The sequence below is a fragment of the Ostrea edulis genome, chromosome 10 (genome assembly GCF_947568905.1).
Source record: "Ostrea edulis chromosome 10, xbOstEdul1.1, whole genome shotgun sequence".
NCBI classification, from domain to species: Eukaryota; Metazoa; Mollusca; class Bivalvia; order Ostreida; family Ostreidae; genus Ostrea; species Ostrea edulis.
This window is the reverse complement of record NC_079173.1, coordinates 5646165-5671520: the sequence shown is the minus strand read 5'-3', so window position 1 is coordinate 5671520 and position 25356 is coordinate 5646165. Positions and strand designations below refer to the sequence as shown.

The 25356-nt window shown below is 37.1% G+C and overlaps 1 protein-coding gene and 1 long non-coding RNA gene across 3 annotated transcripts; one reads left to right on the top strand and one right to left on the bottom strand.

The window, feature by feature from the left end:
• Positions 1-4240: 4240 nt before the first annotated feature.
• On the bottom strand, positions 4241-24367 carry LOC130050898 (uncharacterized). 2 transcript variants are annotated; one of them, XR_008799276.1, is made up of 7 exons: positions 24284-24367; positions 22491-22630; positions 18740-21005; positions 14558-14673; positions 6920-7047; positions 6054-6556; positions 4241-4326 (listed from the first exon to the last, which is right to left on the bottom strand). It is a non-coding gene; the product is annotated as an uncharacterized LOC130050898 (long non-coding RNA). The 2 variants fall into 2 exon arrangements; XR_008799277.1 differs by lacking the exon at positions 24284-24367 and having other exon boundaries at positions 22491-22689.
• Positions 4695-6888, top strand: LOC130050892 (E3 ubiquitin-protein ligase TRIM36-like). The gene is made up of 2 exons (XM_056151738.1): positions 4695-4766; positions 4891-6888. Exon 2 carries the CDS (start codon positions 4921-4923, stop codon positions 6583-6585), a length of 1665 nt encoding a protein of 554 aa, XP_056007713.1. The 5' UTR covers positions 4695-4766; positions 4891-4920; the 3' UTR covers positions 6586-6888.
• Positions 24368-25356: the final 989 nt, after the last annotated feature.

Here is a 25356-nt window from a genome sequence, read left to right as displayed (position 1 = left end):
AGCCCCATAAAATCTGTAAAATCCAGGAGCTTCCGGGGGCTTCGCCCTGGACCCGCTTGGGGGCCTTAAGCGACCCCCAAACCGCTCGCCGTAAATTTATGCACCCCCCATTGAAAAAGTCTGGGTACGGGCCTGCAGCAAATCGAAGTGATCTTATTCAAAGTGTGTGTGACGGTACATTTTGTCGTCCGGCGTCGCATGATTTAATTACGGATAGTTTAGAGTTTCCATAGAAATTTAAAACTTCATCTCATTAATAACAGAGCCATGACGTTAATCAGGTCAATATACAAGGACCCCCACGTAGTGCACAGGGGCTTGTGTGGAAACATCAGGACCCCCCCCCCCCCGGAAAATAACTTGGGTTCAGCTTCTCTACACTATTGTAGGTTAAAGTTTCTTCAATTCATGTCTTCAAGGGGTAGGTTGAGTCCACAAGAGGACAGCAATGTATAGGGACATACAATGTTACTCTTTAAGATAATCTCAAAATCAAAATTGTCATCATTAGTAGTATATTCATATTGTAATCGTCAACAGATGGTGCAGATTCAAGTTTGTTCAAATGATGACCCCCAGGGGTAGATTTCGACCATAATAGTGGAACAAAGTTTTACGTGAGGGTATATATTAAAAGGACAACAGGATCGCAGGACAATGGTAAATTATTATTGATATACAAACATCAGTTCAAACAATGGTCCGGGGGGGGGGGGGGTCTCAACAGAATGCGCTCATGAAGTATGCTAGCATAAATCGTGACAGTTCCTGACTTAGTGTATTTTTCGAAATGAAATTAAGATAAAGTGACATCTGCAACAACATCCCAAGAACTTCAACTCCAAGTGAACGTGTCAATTTCAATCATGTCGCGGTTCTACAGGAAACGAGAAACCGGACAAGATTGAACGTTTTGTTTATAGAAATGTAACACAGACCAACAGTAATTCACAAACTCGACTCCTGTCCAAATGCAACTGGTGTCGAAGTTAATCGATATCTTAATAATTGTAACAAACGTATAAATTTGATTAAACTTCAGTTTCTAAGACACCACAGGAGGCTGAAAACTACCACTTCGACTAGTAGTCTACAATTTGAATATCACGAACATTTTTTTTTTCAAATGTAAATTTTACTATCATCCTTGCCTGTTTATATTTTACTGAAGCCTATCGGTGCTGGGACATACGATAAATTATCGCCTCGTTCACACGAATGCGCAGTAAATTTTATTTCGCATCAAATTTGATGCGAAGTAAAATAATGCGCATTAGATTGATTCGAATTAAGTAACGTTCACACGGCAGTAATATTTAATGCGAAGTAAACTAATGCGTATTTTAAAAATTCTTATGCATCTCTAAATTAAAGGGTGCGCTATAGACTATATCATTGAAAATCATTTTATAGATAGTTTAATGAATTCATATTGTGTAGATACAGAATTCATTGTTGAAAACACTGTGAATCGCTAGCGCGATTTACAGAATTTGCCTCAAATCCAAATCCGTTCATACTGATCATGAACAGCTCAAAAGTGATGTTCATTTCTTAAATATTTATATTACAAATCGCATTTTCCTCTATGAACCAACCAATTTCAACACGCGACACAATCCGTTCATATCGACTATGAACGGATATTATGAACTAGTTTCAGCGGCGGATCCAGGAATTGTGGTTACGGGGGCGCCACTTTATGAGGCAGTGGATCCAGGGCGAAGTCCTGGTGGGGGTCCAGGGGGCGAAGCCCGGTGGGGGGTCCTGGGGGGCGAAGCCCCCCGGAAGCAGAAGCGAAATGGAGAAAAATAAGGGTAAAAATGCTCTATCCTGGATGCAATTTTTGCTTTTTATTTACTTATTTAATACTCATAAATATGAAAGGGGAAACATACTAAAATTGGTCATATTATGTAAGGAAATGCTGGTCAATAATGTGTTCTTGTCTAATGAAAGTTATTTATTAATTATATGAAGTTGGACTTTCAGTTTTGCTTTTATTTGCTTAATATCCCCTAGCAGGTACCAAGGATAATTTCTTCTTTAAATTCATTCACAGACCCAAGATGCAAAATATGAAGTAAAACATGTATACATTTTTATTCCCAGAATGTCTGCAAAACATACCACTGATCAAGACTCAATTCGTTTAAAAAAGAAACCGAAACCGGATACGATGTTAACCGTATTTCTTTACGCATATGCAATATGTATTGAATTTATTTCGTGATATTCCTTACTGTGAAAGTAAAAGCTAGGGATTTTAGAAAATATTTGACTTTAATAGTGCTTGATGATTTAAACAGCCGACTTTAATAGTGCTTAATGGTTTTCACCCCCCCCCCCCCCTCGGTACGGGCCTGTGCTGACCAATCAACAAAGAGGGGAAAAGTATCAAATGCGTTTCCAGAATTATCCACGAGTTGTACAACTCGGATTTATCTCGAATTACGAGATTTTTTCTCGTAATTACGAGATATGGAATGTGATTTTTTTAAATTATACTAATAGGCTTTCGTATGATGTTCATATTTTGATCAAACAGTATTTTTGTGCGGCTTGGTTTCAGAGGATTGTTGTGTAAACACATAGACGGATCCAGGAAATTGTGAAAGGGGGAGGGGGGTCATGATCTTTAAGCTACTCTTCACACACACCATTTACATCTTCTGCTTGTGTACATAATAACTTAGGAGGATCTTGAGACGGTTTTTTATACATGAAACTGTCTTATTAATTTGCTTGTTCCCCCAGTTCTAGTCATTGTTATCGCTATACTCAGATCCAATTTCAAAAAGGATGTTTTAAAGGGTAAAAGCCCGATCGGAATTATAAAAAAAGTAGTCATGAGAACATTGTAATCAGAAAACTACATTCCCTTGATGTAAAATGGTTTACAAATTAAACTACTTTATAAAGGAAACTAATTTCTTGATGAACAGTACATACAATCAGAACAATATAATTACTTTAGCGATTTCTACAAATTTTGATCCAGTTTTTTCTCCAGTTTGAATATAGTGATTATATCTAAAATTTGGTCATTTCGTTTCAATTATTTATATAATATATTTCTTGGATATATAACTTTTCTGACACATTTTATTCGTAGATTTAAAAAAAATATTGAGCAAATAGCGTTTTCAATTTTCACAATTATTTTTTCTAAAAAAAAATTAGAATGTTTATATCTGAATCTTCTCGGCATGTTTTATCAGATATTCATATCATGCACGAAATCGCAGTGACATTTGGACGCAAGAATCTCTTATTTGCAAACAAAACACCATTTTAATCATTCCGGGAAAAATCACAAAAAATTCATATAAAATAATTGAAAGCTTCCTTCACTCTTTCGATGGTGAAACCATACTTCATAAGAAGTGTATTAACGAGCCATTAAATATTTTTTTTGTGTGTAGTGAGCTACCTTAAGTGATACTTGTATCTGACGAAAATATCTACATGTAAAACTTATACGGTACCAATTTTGATGCACCAGATGCGCATTTCTACAAATAATGTCTCTTCAGTGATGCTCAACCGAAATGTTTGAAATCCGAAATAACTATGAAGTTTTAGAGCTAAATATAGCCAAAACAAGCGTGCTAAAAAGTGGAACCAAATTCGTCCATGGATAAGAGCTATGCATGAGGGAGATAATCCTTAATTTGAATTTCTAAATTTTATAACAGCAATTAAATATACATCCGTATTTTCAAGCTAGTAATGAAGTACTTAGCTACATGTAATTTATATATATATATATCAGTGTTTCGTCTTATTTACCTAGAATTAAATGATATACTGATGTTGATAAATTTGAACGAAGCAAGTATCCACCTTTCATATCATTTAGACTCAAAGTTTCATTAAAATTGAATACCTTCAATTCGTTGATCCGCACAAAAAGAAGGGGGGGGGGGGCTTTAAATCCGCCATATAAAAACAAACACATTATTATGAAATAAATCACTGGAAGGAAGTCCTTTTTTATAATCTCTATTGTAAGTCACTGACAGTACCGGGTCCAGAGGGAGGTCTGAGAGTTGGACACCTCCCCCTTCGTCAAAAGACTTTCTTAAATAACGCATTTTGAGGGTGGACTCCTCCTTCCTTTGAAAACCAAAGTTAATGTTAGCTAGACCCCAAACTTTCAAAACTTCCTGGATCCGCCCCTGCGCTAATTCAACAAAACCTAAAATATTAAGGAAATAAAACTCAAACACATAATATAGGATAAGCTCGCACGCGCGAGTACAACAGTTTATTCATACACGTGTACATAGACATCTGGAGGTTCATTATTCCACTCAACTCATTCTACAAAAGAAAAAAGTATATAAAAACACATACATGTATATGTATTTACTATTTAGTACCAGAAACGGAGGTCCGCTGCATGACCCCCCCCCCCCCCCCCCCAATGAATATTGCTAATCGTTTTTAACGATAAATATTATTCTATTTGCACAAAGGGGCCGAATTCAATATAAAAAGGGATATAATCAAAGAAGTTATATCTATGCATTGTTTGCAAATTCCAATTTTTTAATGAAACTTTACGTCTGACGTAAATGTTAGCAAAACTACCCAACATAAACTAGGTCAGACCAAACTTTAAAACTATATACACTCTGTATTTACTCAAGCGATAACACGTAGATAGTGTATACAGGCTGACACGCCGCACAGGTATTTAATGCTCAGGACTAGACGGAAGGTCGAAAGAACAGAACAGGGAGGCCATGTTGGATTTTCAGGTGAGACTAGATTATTATTATAGTAATGACCGCTGTGTTTTATATCATACTATAATTCTATTTCATTAATTGTTGTAATCTGTCAAAATCTTTAAATGAAATTCCGTTTTTATTTATTTAACAGTAAGCTTCTCGTGTGATCCCGACATCAGAAATGCATCCCCGGCGCAGTGCTCAGGAAGTCCTACTGTGTGACCTCTGTGAAACTGTCCCCCTACAGAGTCATTGTGAACTTTGTAATATAAACTTATGCAAGGCCTGTGTTGGGGAGCACCTCTCAGATACCTCCAAAGATCACAAAGTCGTGCCCTTTTTACGCAGAAAGGCTACCCCTAACTACCCAAAATGTCCAGACCACGCCGATAAACAATGTGAAATTTACTGTGAAAAATGCGACATTCCTGTCTGTTCTACCTGCGCCTTATTTGGAAAACACAAAGGTCACGATGTATCAAATATTCTGGAAAAACTCGGCGCTAAAACAGAAAGTTTACAAAAAGATCTAAAAGAATTAGAGACCAGAATTTATCCCCGATATGAAGAAATGGTGTCTAATGTCGAAACTGAGAAAGCCGAATTAGAAAGGAATTATGGGAAACTGACGACAGATGCCGATGAACAAGGAGAAATCCTACACCGGGAGATTACCGCCATTGTCAACCAGCGGAAATCCGCCATTGCGGAGATGAAAACTAAACATCTGGACGCGCTAAATATAAACACAGATGAAATCACACAGAAAATGGCGGAACTCAAACAGATCATGTCAGACTTGAAATCAATCCTAAAATCAAATGACGTCTCCTTAACCTCTACTTACAAATCTAGGAATTCTGAATTTAGAACATTACCGCCTAAAGTCCAAGTTACAGTACCCAGTTTGTCTGCTCAGAAAATAAACAAAGATCAGCTCAATGAAATGTTCGGTTCTCTGCCGCCATTATCCATTAACACAGAACATGGCGACACAATGAAGTCAGCAGAAGCTGTATCGTCTCCTCCAGTCAAACCACTGCTTGATGAGCCGCGCCTCACCGCCACCATAGACACTGGGTATAACAGATACGAACTAACCAGTGTTAGCTGTCTGAGTGAAGATCAAGTCTGGACACGCGGGGATAACAAAACCATGAAGCTGCTCAACCTCCAGAGTAAACTACTGACATCAATACAAACCAAGTCAGGGTACAAACCACAGGACATAGCAGTGACACGGGACGGAGATCTTGTTTATACTGACTATCATGATACCACTATAAACTTAATTAAGAATAAACAGATACAGACCGTGATCACACTACAGGGGTGGAGACCTCTCTATGTCTGCTGTACCGCGGGTAACGACCTCCTGGTTACCATGGTCAGTGATGATAGAAAACAATCCAAAGTCGTGCGTTACTCCGGCTCCACAGAGAAACAAAGCATTCAGTTTGATGATCAGGGTCGTCCTCTCTACTCATCTGGTGGTTATAAATACCTCAGTGAGAACAAGAACCTGGATATCTGTGTGACTGACTGTGAAGCTAGTGCAGTAGTGGTGGTCAATCAGTCAGGAAAACTCCGATTTAGATACACTGGTCATCCCTCTAATACCAAGCAATCATTTAATCCACGCGGCATCACTACAGACAGCCAGAGTCACATCCTGACAGCAGACTATGACAATAACCGTATCCACATCCTAGATCAGGACGGACAGTTCCTCCGTTACATTCACTGTGGTTTAGACTATCCATACAGTTTATGTGTGGACATCAGAGACAACCTCTTTGTGGCTGAGTGGCTCACTGCTAAAGTGAAGAAAATCCAATATCTATAAACACAGTGTTAATTACACATCTCTACAGTGTTAATTACATCTACCAACACAGTGTTAATTACATAACTGGGTTAATTCCTTCTACTTGTTAATTACATCAGCTTGTTAATTACAGCCCTGTGTTAATTACAGCCCCGTGTTAATTACAGCCCCGTGTTAATTACAGCCCTGTGTACATTACAGTCCTCTGTTTGTGATGTGTAACATGCACTTGTGTTTGTGAGTTTAACAGAACATTATTTTGTTTGTGAATTAATTTGTGTTTGATTTTACAATGTATATATTAGATAAACATGATACAGAGTTCAGTCTTACATTATTACTGAGTACTTACTTAGATTTGTAGTACTGTAACAGAGAGTGACCCCAAACGTCCAGTCTTCATCACAGGTCTTCAGATTCAAGGTCAGTCTTCTGTTGACCATCAATAACATCACACCACTTATCTAAATCTCCACCGTCCTACAAAATAAACAAAGTGTAATCATATCAAACTGAATTGTCAAGGATAGTCTGTGATATATTTACATGTTTACATAAGATATGGCTGAATCAGTGTCGCAGTAGGAATCGAATCCATGGGCCTTCGTTCCCATGATATGATTTGACCAGGAATTGGACCCGACACCCCTGTATTACTAGTCAGGTGCTATAACCACTGAACGATCCAGATTGATATCCATGATTTGACTGGACCGGGAATCAAACCCGAGACCCCTGTATTACATAAAGGGAATTCATGTTTGTTCAAATGATTGATTGCATCTTGTTTAACATTTGAATTTAGACCTATACTCGGCACTTACGGCCATTGAGCAGTGAGGGTTCTTAGGTGTGCCACACCTACTGTGACACCGGACATCCGTTTTTAAGGTCATCTCAGAGGACCTGTGACATTCACACCTGGCCCCTGGATCATGAAACATCTTAAGCTTAAGTCAAAATCTGAATATTGCAATGAAATGATTAAGAAGACAACCATCCCAAATAAAAATTGATATTCTGTATTGCTTTATCAAATTTCTAGTGTCTGTAAATATAAAAGTCTCAGTCCAAAAACAATGAACGTCTTACAGGTGATTGAAATTCTGACTTAAGTCTGATTTTGCTACAAGATCCTGGGACCTGATGTCGAGCGTTTGAGGATGGAACTGTCACTACCTGTTTTAACGTCTTAGGTCTGTCGTGGCCAGGATTCAAACCCCGGCCTTCCGCATGCGGGGTGTGCGTTCTAATCTCTCGACCACCACAGCGGTACCGTTTGTTCAAAGGAAAATCATGAAGAAACGGCAAAAATAGGGTGGGTCAATTAAAACTCCTCTCAAGAACCACTGGGCCAGAAAAAATGAGATTGATGTAAAAGTTTCCTGATATAGTATATATACAATTTTGTTAAAACCATGGCCTGCCTGGGTTTGGGTAGGACCTCATCAGCGGGTCAAAGTTTTACATGGAGATATAAAGGAAAAAATCTTCTTCACAAGAATGAGAAGGTCATAATTAATCATATCAATATGCAAGCATCCCCAGGTAGTGACGATTCAAGTTTGTTCACAATGTGGTCCTCGGGGCAGGAGCCCCCCCCCCTCCCCCCCCCCCTGGGGGTGTGTGAACCACAATAATGGACTTACTTTTTTAAGGGAATGTATAAGGAAATGTTTTTGAAATTCATCTAAAAACAAAAGGCCCATGGGCCACATCGCTCACCTGAGTCACCTTGGCCCATATCTGAAGACTTTCCATATATATTTGCATGTAAAACCTTAGTCCCTATTATGGCCCAAACTACCCTTTGCAAACTTGAATCTACACTATGTCAGAAAGCTTTCATGTAAATGTCAACTTCTTTGGCCCAATGGTTCTTGAGAAGAAGATTTTTAAAGCTTTTTCCTATATTTGTATGTAAAACTTTGACCCCCCCCCCCCACTTGTGGGGCCCATCCTACCCCCGGGGACCATGATTTGAAAAAAACTTGAATCTGCACTATGTCAGAAAGTTTTCATGTAAAAATCAGCTTTTCTGGCTCAGTGGTTCTTGAGAAGAAGATTTTTCCTATATATTTGTATGTAAAACTTTGATACCCTACTGTGGCCCCATCCAACCCCCGGGGCCCATGATTTGAACAAACTTAAATCTGCATTATGTCAGGAAGCTTTCATGTAAATCTCAGCTTTTCTGGCTTAGTGGTTCTTGAGAAGAAGATTTTTAAGGTTTTTTCCTATATATCTGTGTGTAAAACTTTGATCCCCCCTTGGGGCCCCATCTTATCCCCGGGGGCCATGGTTTGAACATACTTGAATCTGCACTATGTCAGAAAGTTTTCATGTAAAAATCAGCTTTTCTGGTTCAGTGGTTCTTGAGAAGAAGATTTTTAAAGATTTTTCCTATATATTTGTATGTAAAACTTTGATCCCCTATTGTAGCCCCATCCAACCCCAGAGGCCTATGATTTGAACAAACTTGAATCTGCATTATGTCAGGAAGCTTTCATGTAAATCTCAGCTTTTCTGGCTTAGTGGTTCTTGAGAAGAAGATTTTTAAATGACCCCACCCTATTTTTGCATTTTTGTGATTATCTCCCCTTTGAAAGGGACATGGCCCTTCATTTGAACAAACTTGAAAGCCCTTCACCCAAGGATGCTTTTGGCCATGTTTGGTTGAAATTGGCCCAGTGGTTCTGGAGAAGAAGTCGAAAATGTGAAAAGTTTAACAGACGGACAGACAGACGACAGACAAAAAGCGATCAGAAAAGCTCACTTGAGCTTTCAGCTCAGGTGAGCTAAAAACAGCAAGGTCATGATTCGTCATGTTAATATGCAAACACGTTTAAATAGTGCAGATAATTCACTTAAACAAATCATTTTCAAGTGTAGCAGGTGTGTGGATTCAAGTGTTTTATACCCCTGTGACTATAGCGGGAGAAGGGGAGGCATATTGTCCTGTCCTGTATATCTTCCCCCTACTTTAACATTGCTACTAACTTTTGAATTGGGAGTCATATGGCTCTCATATTTCATATATCAGCATTCTATGTAAAAAGACCTTCCTGACATTACCAGAGACTTCAATCTTGTGACGTAAACCTTAGCGTTTGATGTTTTTAAAGAAACCCAAACTTAGAATCTCCTGAACTATTTAAAGTACAGCCTTCAAATTTTGTATATGAATTCCTTCTGACAGAACCTTTCATTTTACACCATTGTCTTCGACTTTGCAATCTTGACCTTGAAGTTTGACTTATATTTCAAAACTTCAGGTGAAACTTGAACCTTGCTGCTCATCACTTTTGAATTGTAAGTGATGGGTCATTCATTTTTCATGTGCGCATTTCTTGTGACAAAACCTTTATAGCTATCAAAGTTTTTATTTGTGACATTGGCTTTGGAGTTTGACCAACTTTTAAAAAAACCTCATCAAGGTCATATCTCCAGAACTATTTAAGCTGGGGCTTTCATATCTTGTATATCAGATTCTTTATCACAAGACCCTTTGCTAAAATGATATTTGACCTTGACCTTGAAGATTTACTCCAGCTGCAAAACCTTTATTGGTACTTCAACTTGCTGAAAACCTTTAAATGGTGAATAAGAGATCTTTCGTTTTACTAAATCCAAGAGACCTTGAACAATTCTATATGACCAATCACTTCATGTTAAATTCTTGAGTTGGAGAGGATATTCTAAGATTTAGGAACTTGTGGCCAATTCTTTTGTTAAAATATCTGGGAAATCATATACAGTGGAGCCTCGTTAATCCGGAGACTTTGGTTCCCAGCAAAATCGTCCAGATAAATGAAACGTCCGGATAATTGAATCGCATATGTTCTAGCTTTGCATAAGTAGCCAATATGTGCCTACTTTATTGATGCATTGTGAATTAAACACATTCTATCATTGGATTTAACCATTTGCATTAGTAAATAAATTTCAAATGTATTTCAAAACACTAAAATTTAATGTACGTGTTCAGTGTATTTGCCTGTGCTTACATTGTACATACATATGATCCCTACAAAAAAAATATACAAAAGTGTGTACCGTATGCACTAAAACAAATAATGAAGCACTTTATGTAACTATAAGTAATTAAATCATTAGTAACTAACATAATCATTTACACTTCAAACATTTCATCACACTTTTACTTCTTAAAGAGGCCGGTAATTTCCATCTGTCACGATTCACGGGTTCGGCGGTCTGTTAAAACAATCTTCATCGTCCAAAGTTGATATAAGAATTTCGTGATTATCATGTCAGTTGACAACATTCTTTAACCAAAATTCAATCTGCCAGACTTTATATTTCTTATTCTATAATTATCCAAGACAATATCAGGAGAACAAAATCATTTAAGCTCGTAATATCAAGACCTACCACTGCGTTGATCTAGTCACGCGCACCTATTATTTTCATGATGTGACAATAACGGAACAAAACTCGGGTGAAATTAACATTACAGGTACATACAGAATTTAATTGTCATTTTCCTTAAAATGGTAATTTTCTCACTTCTACGCAGAGTTTAAAAATTCGAAAGCAATAAAGCTCTACAACATCGGAACAAGAATCAATCGTACACAGGTACATTCTACATGCACGACATTCTAAACGTTAAAAACGTATACTATATATACATGTGCATGAACATACATGTATATTTCACGCCAATCAACAGAATAAAATCCAGAATCTAGAAGTATAAACTACACTCTTTAGATTTGAATAAGCCGATATCAATTTACGAATCAGTACAACTGATACGTGTAGCAGTTATAAAAATTATCATTACGGCATGATGTTTAATTTATTAATACTATTAGGGTATTGATCAAGACTATAAAATAATATGCTACGGATTTTTTTACAAAATTCAACACTACACGCAACACAGATCTTGTGTGCGAAAATTGGCAATACAATGTCTCGATCGGCACGTGTTCACTTATCATCACACACCACCTAATTGGAGGGAGGTGTTGACAGGGTACATATAATCGATTCAATTAGACAGTTTGGCTTGTTTTCTTGATAATTTACACCTTGCTAAAATTGTCCGACACAGACCTTCCCTAAACAAAATTACCGTCCGGATTAACGGTACAATTTTCAATGCACTATAACGTTTTGTAGTAAAACGTGACCGTCCGGATCCGGAACGCGAATTTCCTGATTAATGATGCAAAATAATGTATAAAAATTCCGTTCCCTAGAAAAATCATCCGGAAGGTAAAGCGTCTGGATTAATGGCGTCCGGATTACCGAGGCTCCACTGTATGTTAAAATCAAATTTAGTTGATTAGTAGAAGAATACCCATGTGTTAATAATATGTCCACACTTAATGCAGAGAGTTAATTACACATGGTCGTTGACTACACTCTTTTCTTTGTTATTCGCGATTTTCTTTAACTTCTTGAGATTTTACTGCTCACAGTTCTTCAAAGAGATAATACAGCTCATTTTGCCCAAAAATCACAAAATAACAACTTTCCTAGAGCTTTCTAAAATTTTGTTGCATTATTGAAGGTATGAACTTTGCAATTTAGATACATTTCTATAGTTAAAAATTCTCGTTTAAACCCTAAAATTAATACTTTCTGATGGCCCTTGCAAAAAATATCGAGCCTCCAACAATAATGTACAGACGCATGGCCACTGACAAGGAACAGTGCTGCCCTCCAGTAAGAGAAAGTGAAAATAGGTAGATCCAGTATTTTGACAAACTATGCGAGAACTCACACGCGAACTAAAATTTACGTGTGGATCAGTATGACCGTAACCAAGAGCTACGAGAAACACATACAGGTCTTTAAAAGTAAGTGCTATTTTTATCTGAACACATCGCATGTTTGTTTATCAAAAATTGGTTGGTCAGTAGAGATATGGAATGGTTTCTGCTAAGGGGATGATTTATAATTTCTTAATTATATGAAAAGTAAGTTTGGATCCCTTAAGGGGTATTTAAATAAGTTTCTACATGACAAATTAGCTGTCATTTTAAATCACGTGAGATAAAATAACCATGTAAGCATGAAGAAACCTTTGAATTCCGGATGATCTTCAAAGCGTAGCTGAGAGCACACTGATGCGTTCAATGTTATAAATTGACAGTATCAATATGATTCTATAGGTGTACATGATTTTAAAAAATACTTGATTAGAATATGGAAATGAGCTGTAGTGTGGATCCTTTTGACTTTTATCTCCGATAACATACTGCTTTTGAAAACAAGAAGCCCACAGGTCTTATTGGTCACCTGAATACTAGTGAAAAAGTATCAACACTACTCCCACAGGCTATGCAATCTAGAAAAAAAATTCCTATTCTGAACATCTAAGCTAAATTCTAATGTTCAGCAACAGTATAAAACAAGATGTGTTCTGGAAACTTCACTGCCCTCAAAAGTGTCTACACTGATGAAATGCTTTAAATAATAGGTGTATTAGCATTAAAACATCAAAAGCTATGACTAATTTGGACCCATCCTAAATTCCTAACCCTGGGTTTTAAAATTCACAATTTTTTGTACATCCTTTTTTGCTATTCATAAGTATGCATTTAGATTTTATACAATAACAGTAAACTTACACATAAATAGTATATACTAAGTTTGGCCCTTCTTGGGGTCAGTACCCCTACTCTGGGAATCATCAAATTTATAATTTTGGTAAAGGACTGCCTGCTCTATCCATTTAGTTTCAATTTAGTATCAATAGCACTAAAGAGGATGTTATTTAAGTGTTTTTCACATAAACACTATATACCAAGCTTGGTCCCGCCCTGGGGTCAGAACCCCTACCCCAAGGATCATGAAATGTACAATTTTGGTAGAGACTTTCCTGCTCTACATCAATATGCATTTAGTTTTTCTTACATGTGTGCGGTTCTTGAGAAGATTTTTTGAAAATTGGCCAATTTTGGGCAGTTTTTGTCCCGCCCCATAGGCCCCAGGGTTGCAGGAATCCTGAAATTTACAATTTATGGTCCCTTTGTTCCAAATATGTTTCATACCAAATTTGAAACGGCCTGGAATGATAGTTATCAAGAAGAAATTAAAAATGTCAATTGTTCACCATTTAATAACTGACCATTTTAGTCCCAACCTCATACCAAAAACCCCTATCCCTAGGATCATCAAATTTACAATTTTGGTAAAGGACTACCTGTTCTTTCTAAATATCTATTTATACTTTCAATTTAGTATCAATAGCACTAAAGATGTTATTTAAGTGTTTTACACATTTAGTTTTTCTTACGCATGTGCGGTTCTTGAGAAGATTTTTGAAAATTGGTCCATTCTGTGCAGTCTTTGGCCCGCCCCTAATGCCCCAGGGGTGCTGGAATCCTGAAATTTACAATTTATGTCCCCCTTGTCCTAAATATGCTTCATACTAAATTTGAAAAGAATTGGACAGACAGTTATTAAGAAGTTAAAAATGTTCCATTGTTAACGCATGACCGACGACACACAACGCACGACGGACGACACATAACGCACGACGACAACCAAATGCAATAGGTCACCTGAGTAAAAAACTAGCTGTGTCATAGCTATACAATTGCCTTTACTCAAGGTTCATCATTTTACAAAAAAGAGAAGATTTTTCCTCTATATTACTATGTAATACTTCTGATCCTTAAATATGACTCCACCATTTTTGATCCCCTTTTGTGGTCCCATCTTACTCCGTGGTGCCATAATCTGAACAAACTTGAATCTACACTATGTCAGGAAGCATTTATATAAATTTCAACTTTTCTGGCTTAGCGGTTCTTGAGAAGAATTTTAAATAACTCTACCCTATTTTTTGTTATTACCTCCCCTTTGGATGGATGAAAAAACTGATGCTGGACAAAATTTGATCAGAATAGCTCACTTTAGCTTTCAGCTCATGTGAGCTAAAATGGTTTAACACTATATGCCCCAGCCATTCTCTGAATGAGGAATACAACATTTTACATAATTTCATTACCAAACCTGACATTTTCTACAGCAATACTGAATAGAGCTATCCAAGTTCTACAAAATGTTAGAGTCTCAGGGAAATTATCTTCATCCATCAGCCGGACATCTCAAGTAACTGCTACCCTGTAAAATTGATTTCAACATTAAGTACTAGGTACCCAAAATGATTTCTTCCCACCATAATATTATGCTATTAGAACAAGAATGTCTACAAAAATCCATGTAATCATTCTGAATGTACCAAATTGAGATCAAACGTCAATTTAAAAACACTCATTTCACAATATCTAATCTCTGTATACAAAATAAAATGTACATTAAGTCCTATACGACATCAATGAAAAGTTTCTCGCCCCCTCACCTCCCAGCGTAAAGTTCAGAAAATAGTTCTCCATCCCCTCTTGTCTCAATGTAAAGTTCAGAAAATAATTCTCATCCCTGTCACCTCACTACACAAAGTTCGGAAAATAGTCCTCCAATCCATCACGTCTCAACGTCAAGTTCACAAAATAGTTCTCCACCCCATCACCTCCCAACATAAATTTCAGAAATCAGTTCTCACCCCCTCACCACCCAACGTAAAGTTCAGAAAATAGTTTTCCAACCAATCATGTCTCAACATAAAGTTCAGAGAATAGTTCCCCATTGATCACTGTTCGTTATCTTCAGCTTTCTCCTATCCTAAGGATATAAGGATTTTCACCATGTGTTCACATGTAAAACTTTGTGGCCCCATCCTACCTCCAGGGTCCATGAATTTTATAAATTTGAATCTGCACTATGTCAGGAAGCTTTCGTGTAAATGTAAACTTCTTTGGCCCAATGTTTATTGAGAAGAAGATTTTTAATGATTTTCCCTTAATATTTGTACACATGTATATAAAACTTTGATCCCTTATTGTGACTCTACCTTTCTCCGGACGTCTCCATATGAGTAAAATTTTCTCGAGAGGGACGTTAAACAATATACAATGAATCAATCCACCCTTCTCCTGGGGGCATATTTTAAAACAAGAGGCCCATGGGCCACATCGCTCACCTGAGTCACTTTAACACATGGAAAATGAATTTCCAATTGTTATTCCGTTAACTTTTCAGGAGCCATGTCAGATTTTAAGAAACTTGATTCTGCACTATGTTGGGGAGGTTCAGGTACATTGAAATACAACTTTTCTGGCACAGTGGTTTTTGAGAAGAAGATTTTTAAAGATTAATTATCTTACATTAAGACATATGAAAAACGGTTTCCCCTATTGTGGACATACCTGACCCCCGGAAATCATGATTTGAACAAACTTGAAACTGCACCATGTCATAAAGGTTTCATGTATATTTCAACTTTTTTGGCACAGTAGTTCTTGAGAAGAAGATTTTTAAAAATTTATCATATATTTACACATACGAAATACAGTTTCCCTTATTGTGGCAAAACCTGACACCCCAGGAGCCATGATTTCAACAAACTTGAATTTGAACTATGTCATAAAGCTTCAAACTTGAGTCTGAACTATGTCAGGAAACTTCGATGTAAATTTGAACTCTTCTGGCTCAATGGTGCTTGAGAAGAAGATTTTTCCTATATAAATACATATAAAATGTGGTTTCCCCTAGTGTGGCCCCACCCAACCCCCAGGGGCCATGATATGAACAAACTTTAATCTGCATTATGTCAGGAAGCTTCCATGTAAAGTTGAACTCTTCTGGCTCAATGGTTCTTGAGAAAAAGATTTTAAAAGATTGTTCCTATATAAACACATATAAAATATGGTTTCCCCTATTGTGGCCCCAACCGACTCCTGGGGGCCATGATATGAACAACTTGAATCTGCATTATGTCAGGAAGCTTCCATGTAAATTTGAACTCATCTGGCTCAATGGTTCTTGAGAAGAAGATTTTAAAAGATTTTTCCTATATAAATACATATAAAATATGGTTTCCCCTATTGTGGCGCCATCCGACTCCTGGGTGCCATGATATGAACAACTTGAATCTGCATTATGTCAGGAAGCTTCCATGTAAATTTGAACTCATCTGGCTCAATGGTTCTTGAGAAGAAGATTTTAAAAGATTTTTCCTATATAAATACATATAAAATATGGTTTCCCCTATTGTGGCGCCATCCGACTCCTGGGGGCCATGATATGAACAAATTTGAATCTCCATTATGTCAGCAAACTTCCACTAAATTTCAACTATACTGGTACAGCGGTTCATGAGAAGAAGATTTTTAAATGGCCCCACCCTATTTTTACACTTTTGTGATTATCTCCCCTTTGAAGAGAACCTGGCCCTTAATTTGAACAATTTTGAATTCCCTTCAACTAAGGATGATTTGCATTAAGTTTGAATGAAATTGGCTTACTGGTTCTGGAGACGAAGATTTTTAAAAATGTTCAGTGTATTTTTACTGATTTGCTATTATCTCCCCTTGGATAAGGGGTTCGGCCCTCATTTGAACAATTTTGAATTCCCTTCACCCAAGCATGATTTGTGCCAACATTGGTTAAAATTGGCCCAGTGGTTTTGGAGAAGTTGAAAATGTAAATGTTTAACAGACAGTCGGACAGACAGACAGATGGACGACGGCCAAAAAGCGATCAGAAAAGCTCACTTGAGCTTTCAGCTCAGGTGAGCTAAAAACTTGAATTTGCACTAGTATCTCAGGAAGCTTTTTGGTAAAAGCAAACTTTTTTGGCTCAGTGATTTTTCAGAAGATGATTTTCAAAAGATTTTCCCTATACATGTATATTTATCTGTGAAACTTTGATCCCCTATTATGGCCCTATCCTACACTCGGGCGCCATAATTTTAACAAACTTGAATCTGCACTATGTCAGGAAGCTTTCATGTAAACTTGTATTTTCCTGGCACAGTGGTTCTTGAGAAGATTTTCAAAGATTTTACCTATACATTTGAATGTAAAAGTTTGATCCCCTATTGTGGCCCTAATGAATCCCCGGGGGTCATGGTTTTAACAAACTTAAATCTGTACTATATCAGGAAGCTTTCATGTAAATTTCAGCTCTTCTGGTTCCTGACAAGATCATTTTTAAACAATCACACCCTATTTTTGCATTGTTGTGATTACCTTCCCTTTCATGGCGCTTCATTTGAACAAACTTGAATCCCCTTTACCCAAGGATGCTTTGTGCCATGATTGGCTGAAATTGGCCAATTATTTCTGGAGAAGAAGATTTACAAAAGTCATCGATGTATTTTCACTATAAAATTTCGCTATTAACCTCCCTTGGAAAGAGACACGATGCTTCATTTGAACAAACTTGAATTGTGTCAGGTTTGGTTGAAATTGGCCTAGTGGTTCTGGAGAAGACTTTTTAAAGATGTTAATTTAGTTTCACTATTTTGCTATTATCTCCCTTGGAGAAGGGTGTGGCCCTTCATTTGAACATACTTAAATTCCCTTTACCCAAGGATGCTTTGTGCCAAGATTGATTGAAATTGGCGCATTGGTTCTTGAGAAGAAGATGAACATGTGAAAAGTTTATGATGACCCCTACGACAATGATGACGGACAATGGACAAATTTTGGTAAGAAAAAATGGCCTCAATGTACGTTATTTCAGCCCAATAAATTTCAGAATGTCCCCACCATTTTACCATAAATGGGGTCATTGGCCTGTTGTGTTTGTCCTTCCCAAGCACCGATGACCTTAATCCTATCCTCTGAAGCCAGACTTCAAACAATTTACAATATGTCAGGAAGGTTTCAAATAACTTATAGACGTTTCGTCATTTCTAGTTCATTAGTTATGGAGACGATTCTTAAATAACCCATTGCTATTTTTTTTTCATTTGTTGATTATATAACCTTAAAAGGTCCTTCATTTAAACGATTTCTAATCCTTTAACAATACTAAGTTTGGTTGAAATTGGGCTATGTTATTGTAGAGAAGTTGAAAATAACTTTACAGACAGATGGACAGACAGATGTACAACGGACAATAGGTGATCAGAAAAGCCCACTTGAGCTTATATTACTATGGATGCAATGTTTAATATCGTCCTACATTCGGATTTCTCTCTGCAGAGTTTTTTATGCCCAAAACTAAACATGATCTGAATGCTGGAGGATATTAAACACTGAGGATAGGGTAAAGACAATGGGTGATCAGAAAAGCCCACTTGAGCTTATTGCTCAAACAAGCTAAAAAAAGATAGAAATTTTACCAGCTCCATACAAAAGTTTGTCTCCAGAAATGGATCAGATGATAAGAAATCTCTGTCTGCTTTTAAGAGATACCAGTAGAAACTGCTCCTACTGCACGGTGTCACAATCTCATGAGGCCCAGGGAGCTGAAAAACCAAACTGAGAATGAGTGCTGGAATGGCCAGAAATCAGACAGGTACTAGTACATGTAAATGAAAGTTTCAGCAAATTAAGATCCCCAAGAATTTTGTCGCGGTGGCCGAGAAGTTAAGAGCGTTCGGCCAGCATGCGGAGGGCCGGGGTTCGAATCCCGACTGTGACAGACCTAAGTCATTAAAATAGGTAGTGACAGTTCCATCGCCAAACCATCAGGTGTGAATGTCACAGGTCCTCGGAGATTACCTTAAAAACAGATGTCTCGTGTCACAGTAGGTGTGGCATGCTAAAGAACCCTTACTGCTCAATGGCCATTGGCACCGAGCATAGTCCTAAATTTGAAGCCCTTTATCAGTCTTGGTGACGTCTCCATATGAGTGAACAATTCTCGAGCGAGATGTTAAGCAAGATACAATCAATCAATCTAAACAAGAGACTCACTGGTCTTATCGGTTGTCATAATTTTGACTCGAGATAGGAAAAACTCCTCATTTTCAAACTGAACATTGACATATGGAAAAGAAACACAAACAAGAAATAACTTCATTCACACAGAAAGGACACAAACAAAACCATTCACACTCTACATGCTCACTAGCACTCAAAACTCACACACTCAAATTACATAACATAGCGCTTTTTCCAGCTGCTAAAACCGCTTCACAATACATTATCACCCCGGCAGATCTTATATCAACCTAGAACTTTCTCAGCTTCCTGTGAAGCATACAGTGCCAGCTGTCGTTACAGGCGCTAAAGCACTAACATTCTAACAATATCTTTCACTGTCTATAGCCAGGTACCCCTTTTACACTTGGGTGGAGTGAGGAAATTCATGTAAATTGCCTTTCCCAGGGACACAACGTCGGCTCTGCCGAGGTCAGGATTCGAACCCACGACCTTTTGGTCAAGAGTCTGACAGGCTAGCCACGAGGCCACCGATGATGGACAATGCATCCCATCTTAAGACAGACAGACAGACAGACATACATTACTGTACAGTGATACGTCCCACCGACAAACGGACTTACAGACATTGATGTACCATGATATGGCCCGTCTACAGACAGACATACATTAATATACCATAATACGTCCCACCTACAGACATTGTTCCATAATACACCCCATCTACAGACGTATATGGAGATATTGCTGTACCATAATACAATCTATCTACAGACGGATGTACAGGCATTTCTGTACCATAACACTGCCCATCTACAGACAGACATTTTTGTACCATAATACATCCCATCTACAGACAGACATACAGACATTGTTGTATCATAATACGTCCCATCTACAGACAGACATACAGATATTGTTGTACCATAATACGTCCCATCTACAGACAGACATACAGACATTGCTGTATCATAATACTTCCCATCTACAGAGTACAGACAGACATAGATATATTGTTGTACTATGGTATGTCTCATCTACAGACAGACATACAGACATTGCTGTACCATAATATGTCCCATCTACAGACAGACATACATACATTACTGTATCACAATATGTCCCATCTACAGACGGACATACAGACATTACTGTATCATAATATGTCCCATCTACAGACGGACATACAGACATTACCGTACCATAATACATCCCATCTAAAGATAGACATACAGACATTGTTGTACCATAATATGTTCCATCTACAGACGGACATGCAGACATTGCTGTACCATAATACGTCCCATCTAAAGACAGACAGGTATATAACATGTCCTGGAGAGTCAGGTGCATGTAATCTATGTTTAATTCTGTAGGTAAACAGGTACAATACAGGCAGCTATAACTCATGTCTTTGACTACCAACCAAATTGACAAAAATTCAAACAACATTTAATATGTAAAATAACATCATTAGCAAGTGCTGTATTATAATTTACATAGTCTAAGGGAGATAACTGTAAAATCTGCCTTCATGCTCTTTACATGAACTAAACTTTTTACAGTAAAAATGAATACTTCTCTGACTCTTCTTGGGACAAATGAGGACACCCACTGACTGCTACACCCCAGGACTGATTTCAGTAAATTGTTCAGTCTCCAACAGCTGACAATGATGGGATAGTCAGTTAAAACATTTCTTCTGCCCATTCAGACAAGTCCCTAAAAATTTTAATGATAATTTATTGCTAAAATTGAGAATGTAAATGAGGTTGAGCTGATCGAGACACATATGTTGCCAGCTGGTGAATGTCAAGACACTTGGGAGAAATGAGTCCCTACATGAAATCCCTGTTTAAAGTGAGTGGTTACCTGCTGTAACCCCGGGCTGTACACATTATGTACTCGGGGGAGGGCGAGTTGTTCTTGCAGCCAGCAACACTAACTGTGTACTCCTTCCTTAAAAGTGTCACCTCAAAGCATGAAATAATTAAAATGGTGACAAAGAATGAACTTTGCTGACTACATGGTCACTTACTAGATGACAATGACAAAACGAAGATGACTAGTGATGGCGGCCCGGGAATCGGTGAGGATTTCATAATCGATGATTGGTTTACTAACTAATTATTGATTATAATCGGACATAAAGAAATTCAATAATAATTACAGTAATTAAAGTACATATGTACTGAAAAAGTGTAAATAAATATTTTCTATGTTTATATTTGTTGTTTCTATAGCTGAGAGTCTAGTATAAGTGAATATTTTCTGTGTGTATTTTTTTTTATTCTTTCATTGGTAATTGCACATATAAAAGTCGCCCAAAACATATATTGTTTGCTTCAGTTATATCCCCTGGCCCGTATATCAAAGTTAAATGTCATTAACTGACTAGCAGTCAAGATATAATTAGGGCCTAATGTTCAGCAAAGTAAAATGAGGAAAGAAATTCATTTCATTTAGTGGCTTTGCTAGCTAGTATCAAGATTCTCTTTGATAATAGTCCTTCGTTTATATGCCTGAATCAAAGTATGTCTATCTCAGTATCTGACCAAGCGAACATGCTTTATTCCCCGTGTATGGATACTTTCGCTTTTGAGTGCGCCGCCATTACGATAAACAAAACTTTTAGGTTACTAGATATATTCTTCAAAAACTACAGTCGTTGAGAAAACAAAATCTAAAAACCTATTAATTGGAATAAAATTTTCATAATCGAGAGCTTAGAATTTGCCAACAATCAACTGATTTTCGATTAGAATCGATGATTGTGTTCCACTAAAGATGACGTCGACTATTGTGTTAGTTTTATGTGACAAACAAAACCTAGCTCAGACCCATTTTTTAATAATATCTATAATTATGTAACAAGACTTGATTTATTTCTTCAAGAGATTATAAATACAGTGTATATATATTTTTTCTTTTCTAAATTATTTGCTAGCAGTTAACATGGTTATTAGGTACAATATATATACTATGTGTTAGTAAGTGTAACAATGAATGTTTGAAATCTAAGAATTTGTTTTTAACAAAAGTGTTTTATTATATTCATGAATCATGATATATTTAAGCCAGCCGTTTTCATATCCATTGGGCCAAAGGGGCGGTAAAAGTTTTCAGATGATTATTCAAAAAAAGAAGTTGATAACCGGCCAAGTGACCAGGCAAGTAAAACTGATTTAAAATAATGTAGGTCTGTACCTTGTAATGCTTCTCAAGAAACTTCTCTGATGGGAGGAACAGTCCTGGTCACTCTTCTGATAATGGACTAGGCAGATCAATTCCATGTCTGTGTGCAGGGTAGTGCTACAATCCCCATCATTAGCTTAGTGGACAACATTCTAGATAAAATAGACAATACGAAATAAATATCTCAGTACAAAAACAAAACAATCGAGACACAAAGTAGACAGGATTACGAGCCCGAGACAAAAAAGTGGACATCCTGAGCAGCGTTCTAATCCAAATCATTAGTTTTACAATTATTCTTTGACATTAATATTCATTTAATTATTACATTAAATGATGCATTTTTGATGCTGTGCCCCACAACGAAACCCCACAGGTGGATATAGTGCATCTTCCCCTACCTGGACTCAGGGGTCGCGATGGTAACTATGAATCTACAAGACATGGAGATGCTTAGTACACATAATTCTAAAAAAAAAATAGAATTCATCATGATTGCTAGGGTCCTTTGAAAGAATTTCATTAAAAAATATCTACTTTATTCATACATAATCATTATAACTCTTTTGTGACTCCATCCTAATCCCAGGGGTCATCTTAACATGAAATAACTGTAATCTACAGTGAATGAGGATGCCAATCTGAGTTGCAGCATTATCTCTTTTAAAACAAAAATCTCAGTTCTGTGTATTCCTCCTTAGTGACCTCATCTTGAACACAAGAGTCGTATTGTGGACAAATTAAGGTACATGATGATGCTTCAATATATATTTATTTATTTGTAAAATGAATTTAAATTTGTGGTTCCTAAAAAGAAAATTTATTTTGGAAGAAAACACCTTTTCCTCTTGTGACCTCAGTAGTCACTGTGTGAACAAACTTGAATGTACACTTCATGAGGATGCATGTATATTATTTTAACTTATATATATATATATATTCCAATAACCATCATGGTTCTCAAGATATACGACAGAGACTTGGTGGGCCTTACTGCTCACACGAGTTTTTGTATTTCTTTAGCCGCTGTCCGAGATCATTGTGTCTACAAACTGGAATCTACACTTCGTACACGAGGGTGAGGGCATTACAACATAAAGAATTATATCATTGACGATTGTGGATTTTAAATGCATTTTGAAAGAATTCTTATCAAATACACTTCTATATAAAACTTTAGACTCCTAGGCTGTCCCACACTAATGGGTGGGTGGTGCAGGTCACAATGGTGTGCATAAATTAAAAAAAATTTAAGTCCTTACTCCTAACACAGATCGAGGCCACAATATTAAACAACTTGAACCTTTATATCAAATCGACAAATGTCATATTGTATCCTGTGGTTCTTTGAACCTCTTTTAATACCTCATACTTGTCCCCAGAGGTAACTGTGACCCAAACCAGTGGCGGATCTACAGGGAGTTAACACCCCCCCCCCCTACATTTGGTTGAATAATCTTTTAAAAAGAAAGAATTTTTTGTCATTTTATGATCTTGGGTAGAAAAAGTACACATTTAGGTCGCACCTCTTTCAACACTGCCAGATCCGCCACTGGTGTAAACAAACACAAAGTTACGTTAGGCCTAGGTTGACTAGATAGAATGTTCTATCGCTAAAATGATAATGTCCTACGGACCGAGGGCCTGTCTCGAGACACAGTTAGATTATTCTAACTATAGGTTGACAATCCCAATAGATATTTCTTTTATGCAACTCACATAGATCTATATAGATAATTAACCAGACGATATATTCAGTGTACTACCTAATAACACTGTACCCGACAGTCATTTTTGCTAAGTACCTGCAAAGATCACTAAAATAAGCTTTTCTTCAGAATTCAACATCCATTTCCGTTTTCACAGCAAGTGTCTTCTGCTTCTTAGAGAAAGACAACTCTGGTAGAGTTTTAGTGGTATAAATGAACATGAAATGAGTTGTAGTTCTTGATAACAAATCGGTGGCGGATCCAGAAAATTCTTTCAAAGAGGGAGGTGAATCGAAGACCGCAAAAGAGCAAATTTTATGCTGATAATTTTTGGTTGATAACGTTCAAATAAAACCCACCCACTAGATCCGCTACTGTAAATTATGTAGTGCTCAGCTAAAATTATCATTTCAAAAATAGCAGCACATAATCTTCCCACTCCACATACTTATTGAATTGTCAAAATGTTGTAGATATCGCCACATTTTTTACGCTTTGGCTGTAAGGTTGATTTGAAGAATCTTTTCTCGGAATATTCAGATACGAAATAAGCCACAGGAAGACAAGCAGTCATTTCACCCCCCCCCCAACCCCATCCCCCCTCTTAATTGATTTGTAAATGACAAACGATTCATAGAGCTTGAAAAATGTCTCCTATTTAAGTCATTTTTACTAATTTCGATTATAAGGTGAAATTAGTAAAATAACGCAAATTGTAAGTTTTTTTTTGGAAAAAAATTAAGTACTCCTAATAATGTAATTTAAAAAAAATCAAAAGATTTTGTCATTTATTTCTCCGGGAGTGGAAGAAATTATTGCTTCTTTTATCGTTTAGTACATTTTTCCAAACAATATACCACGATTTACCTTAAATTTGAAAATTTTAGGGGGAAGGGGGGGGGCGCCGGCTGCGCCCCCTTTAAATCCGCCACTGACCACGTAATTCTCAATGACCATGTAGCAAGTGACAACGTGGCAAGAATTCAGTCGTCATCGAAAGCACGGGTTTTGACTTGCCTAGATCACACCAGGTATTCGGTTCGATGCTAAGAATAGGGTCAGATATTCAAAACGCCGTTTTGGGCAAGTACATGATATAAGGGTTGAATTCTTGGAAAACACTTTCTAACTTTTATACAAACATTTACCTAATGCCTTGTTCACACAAA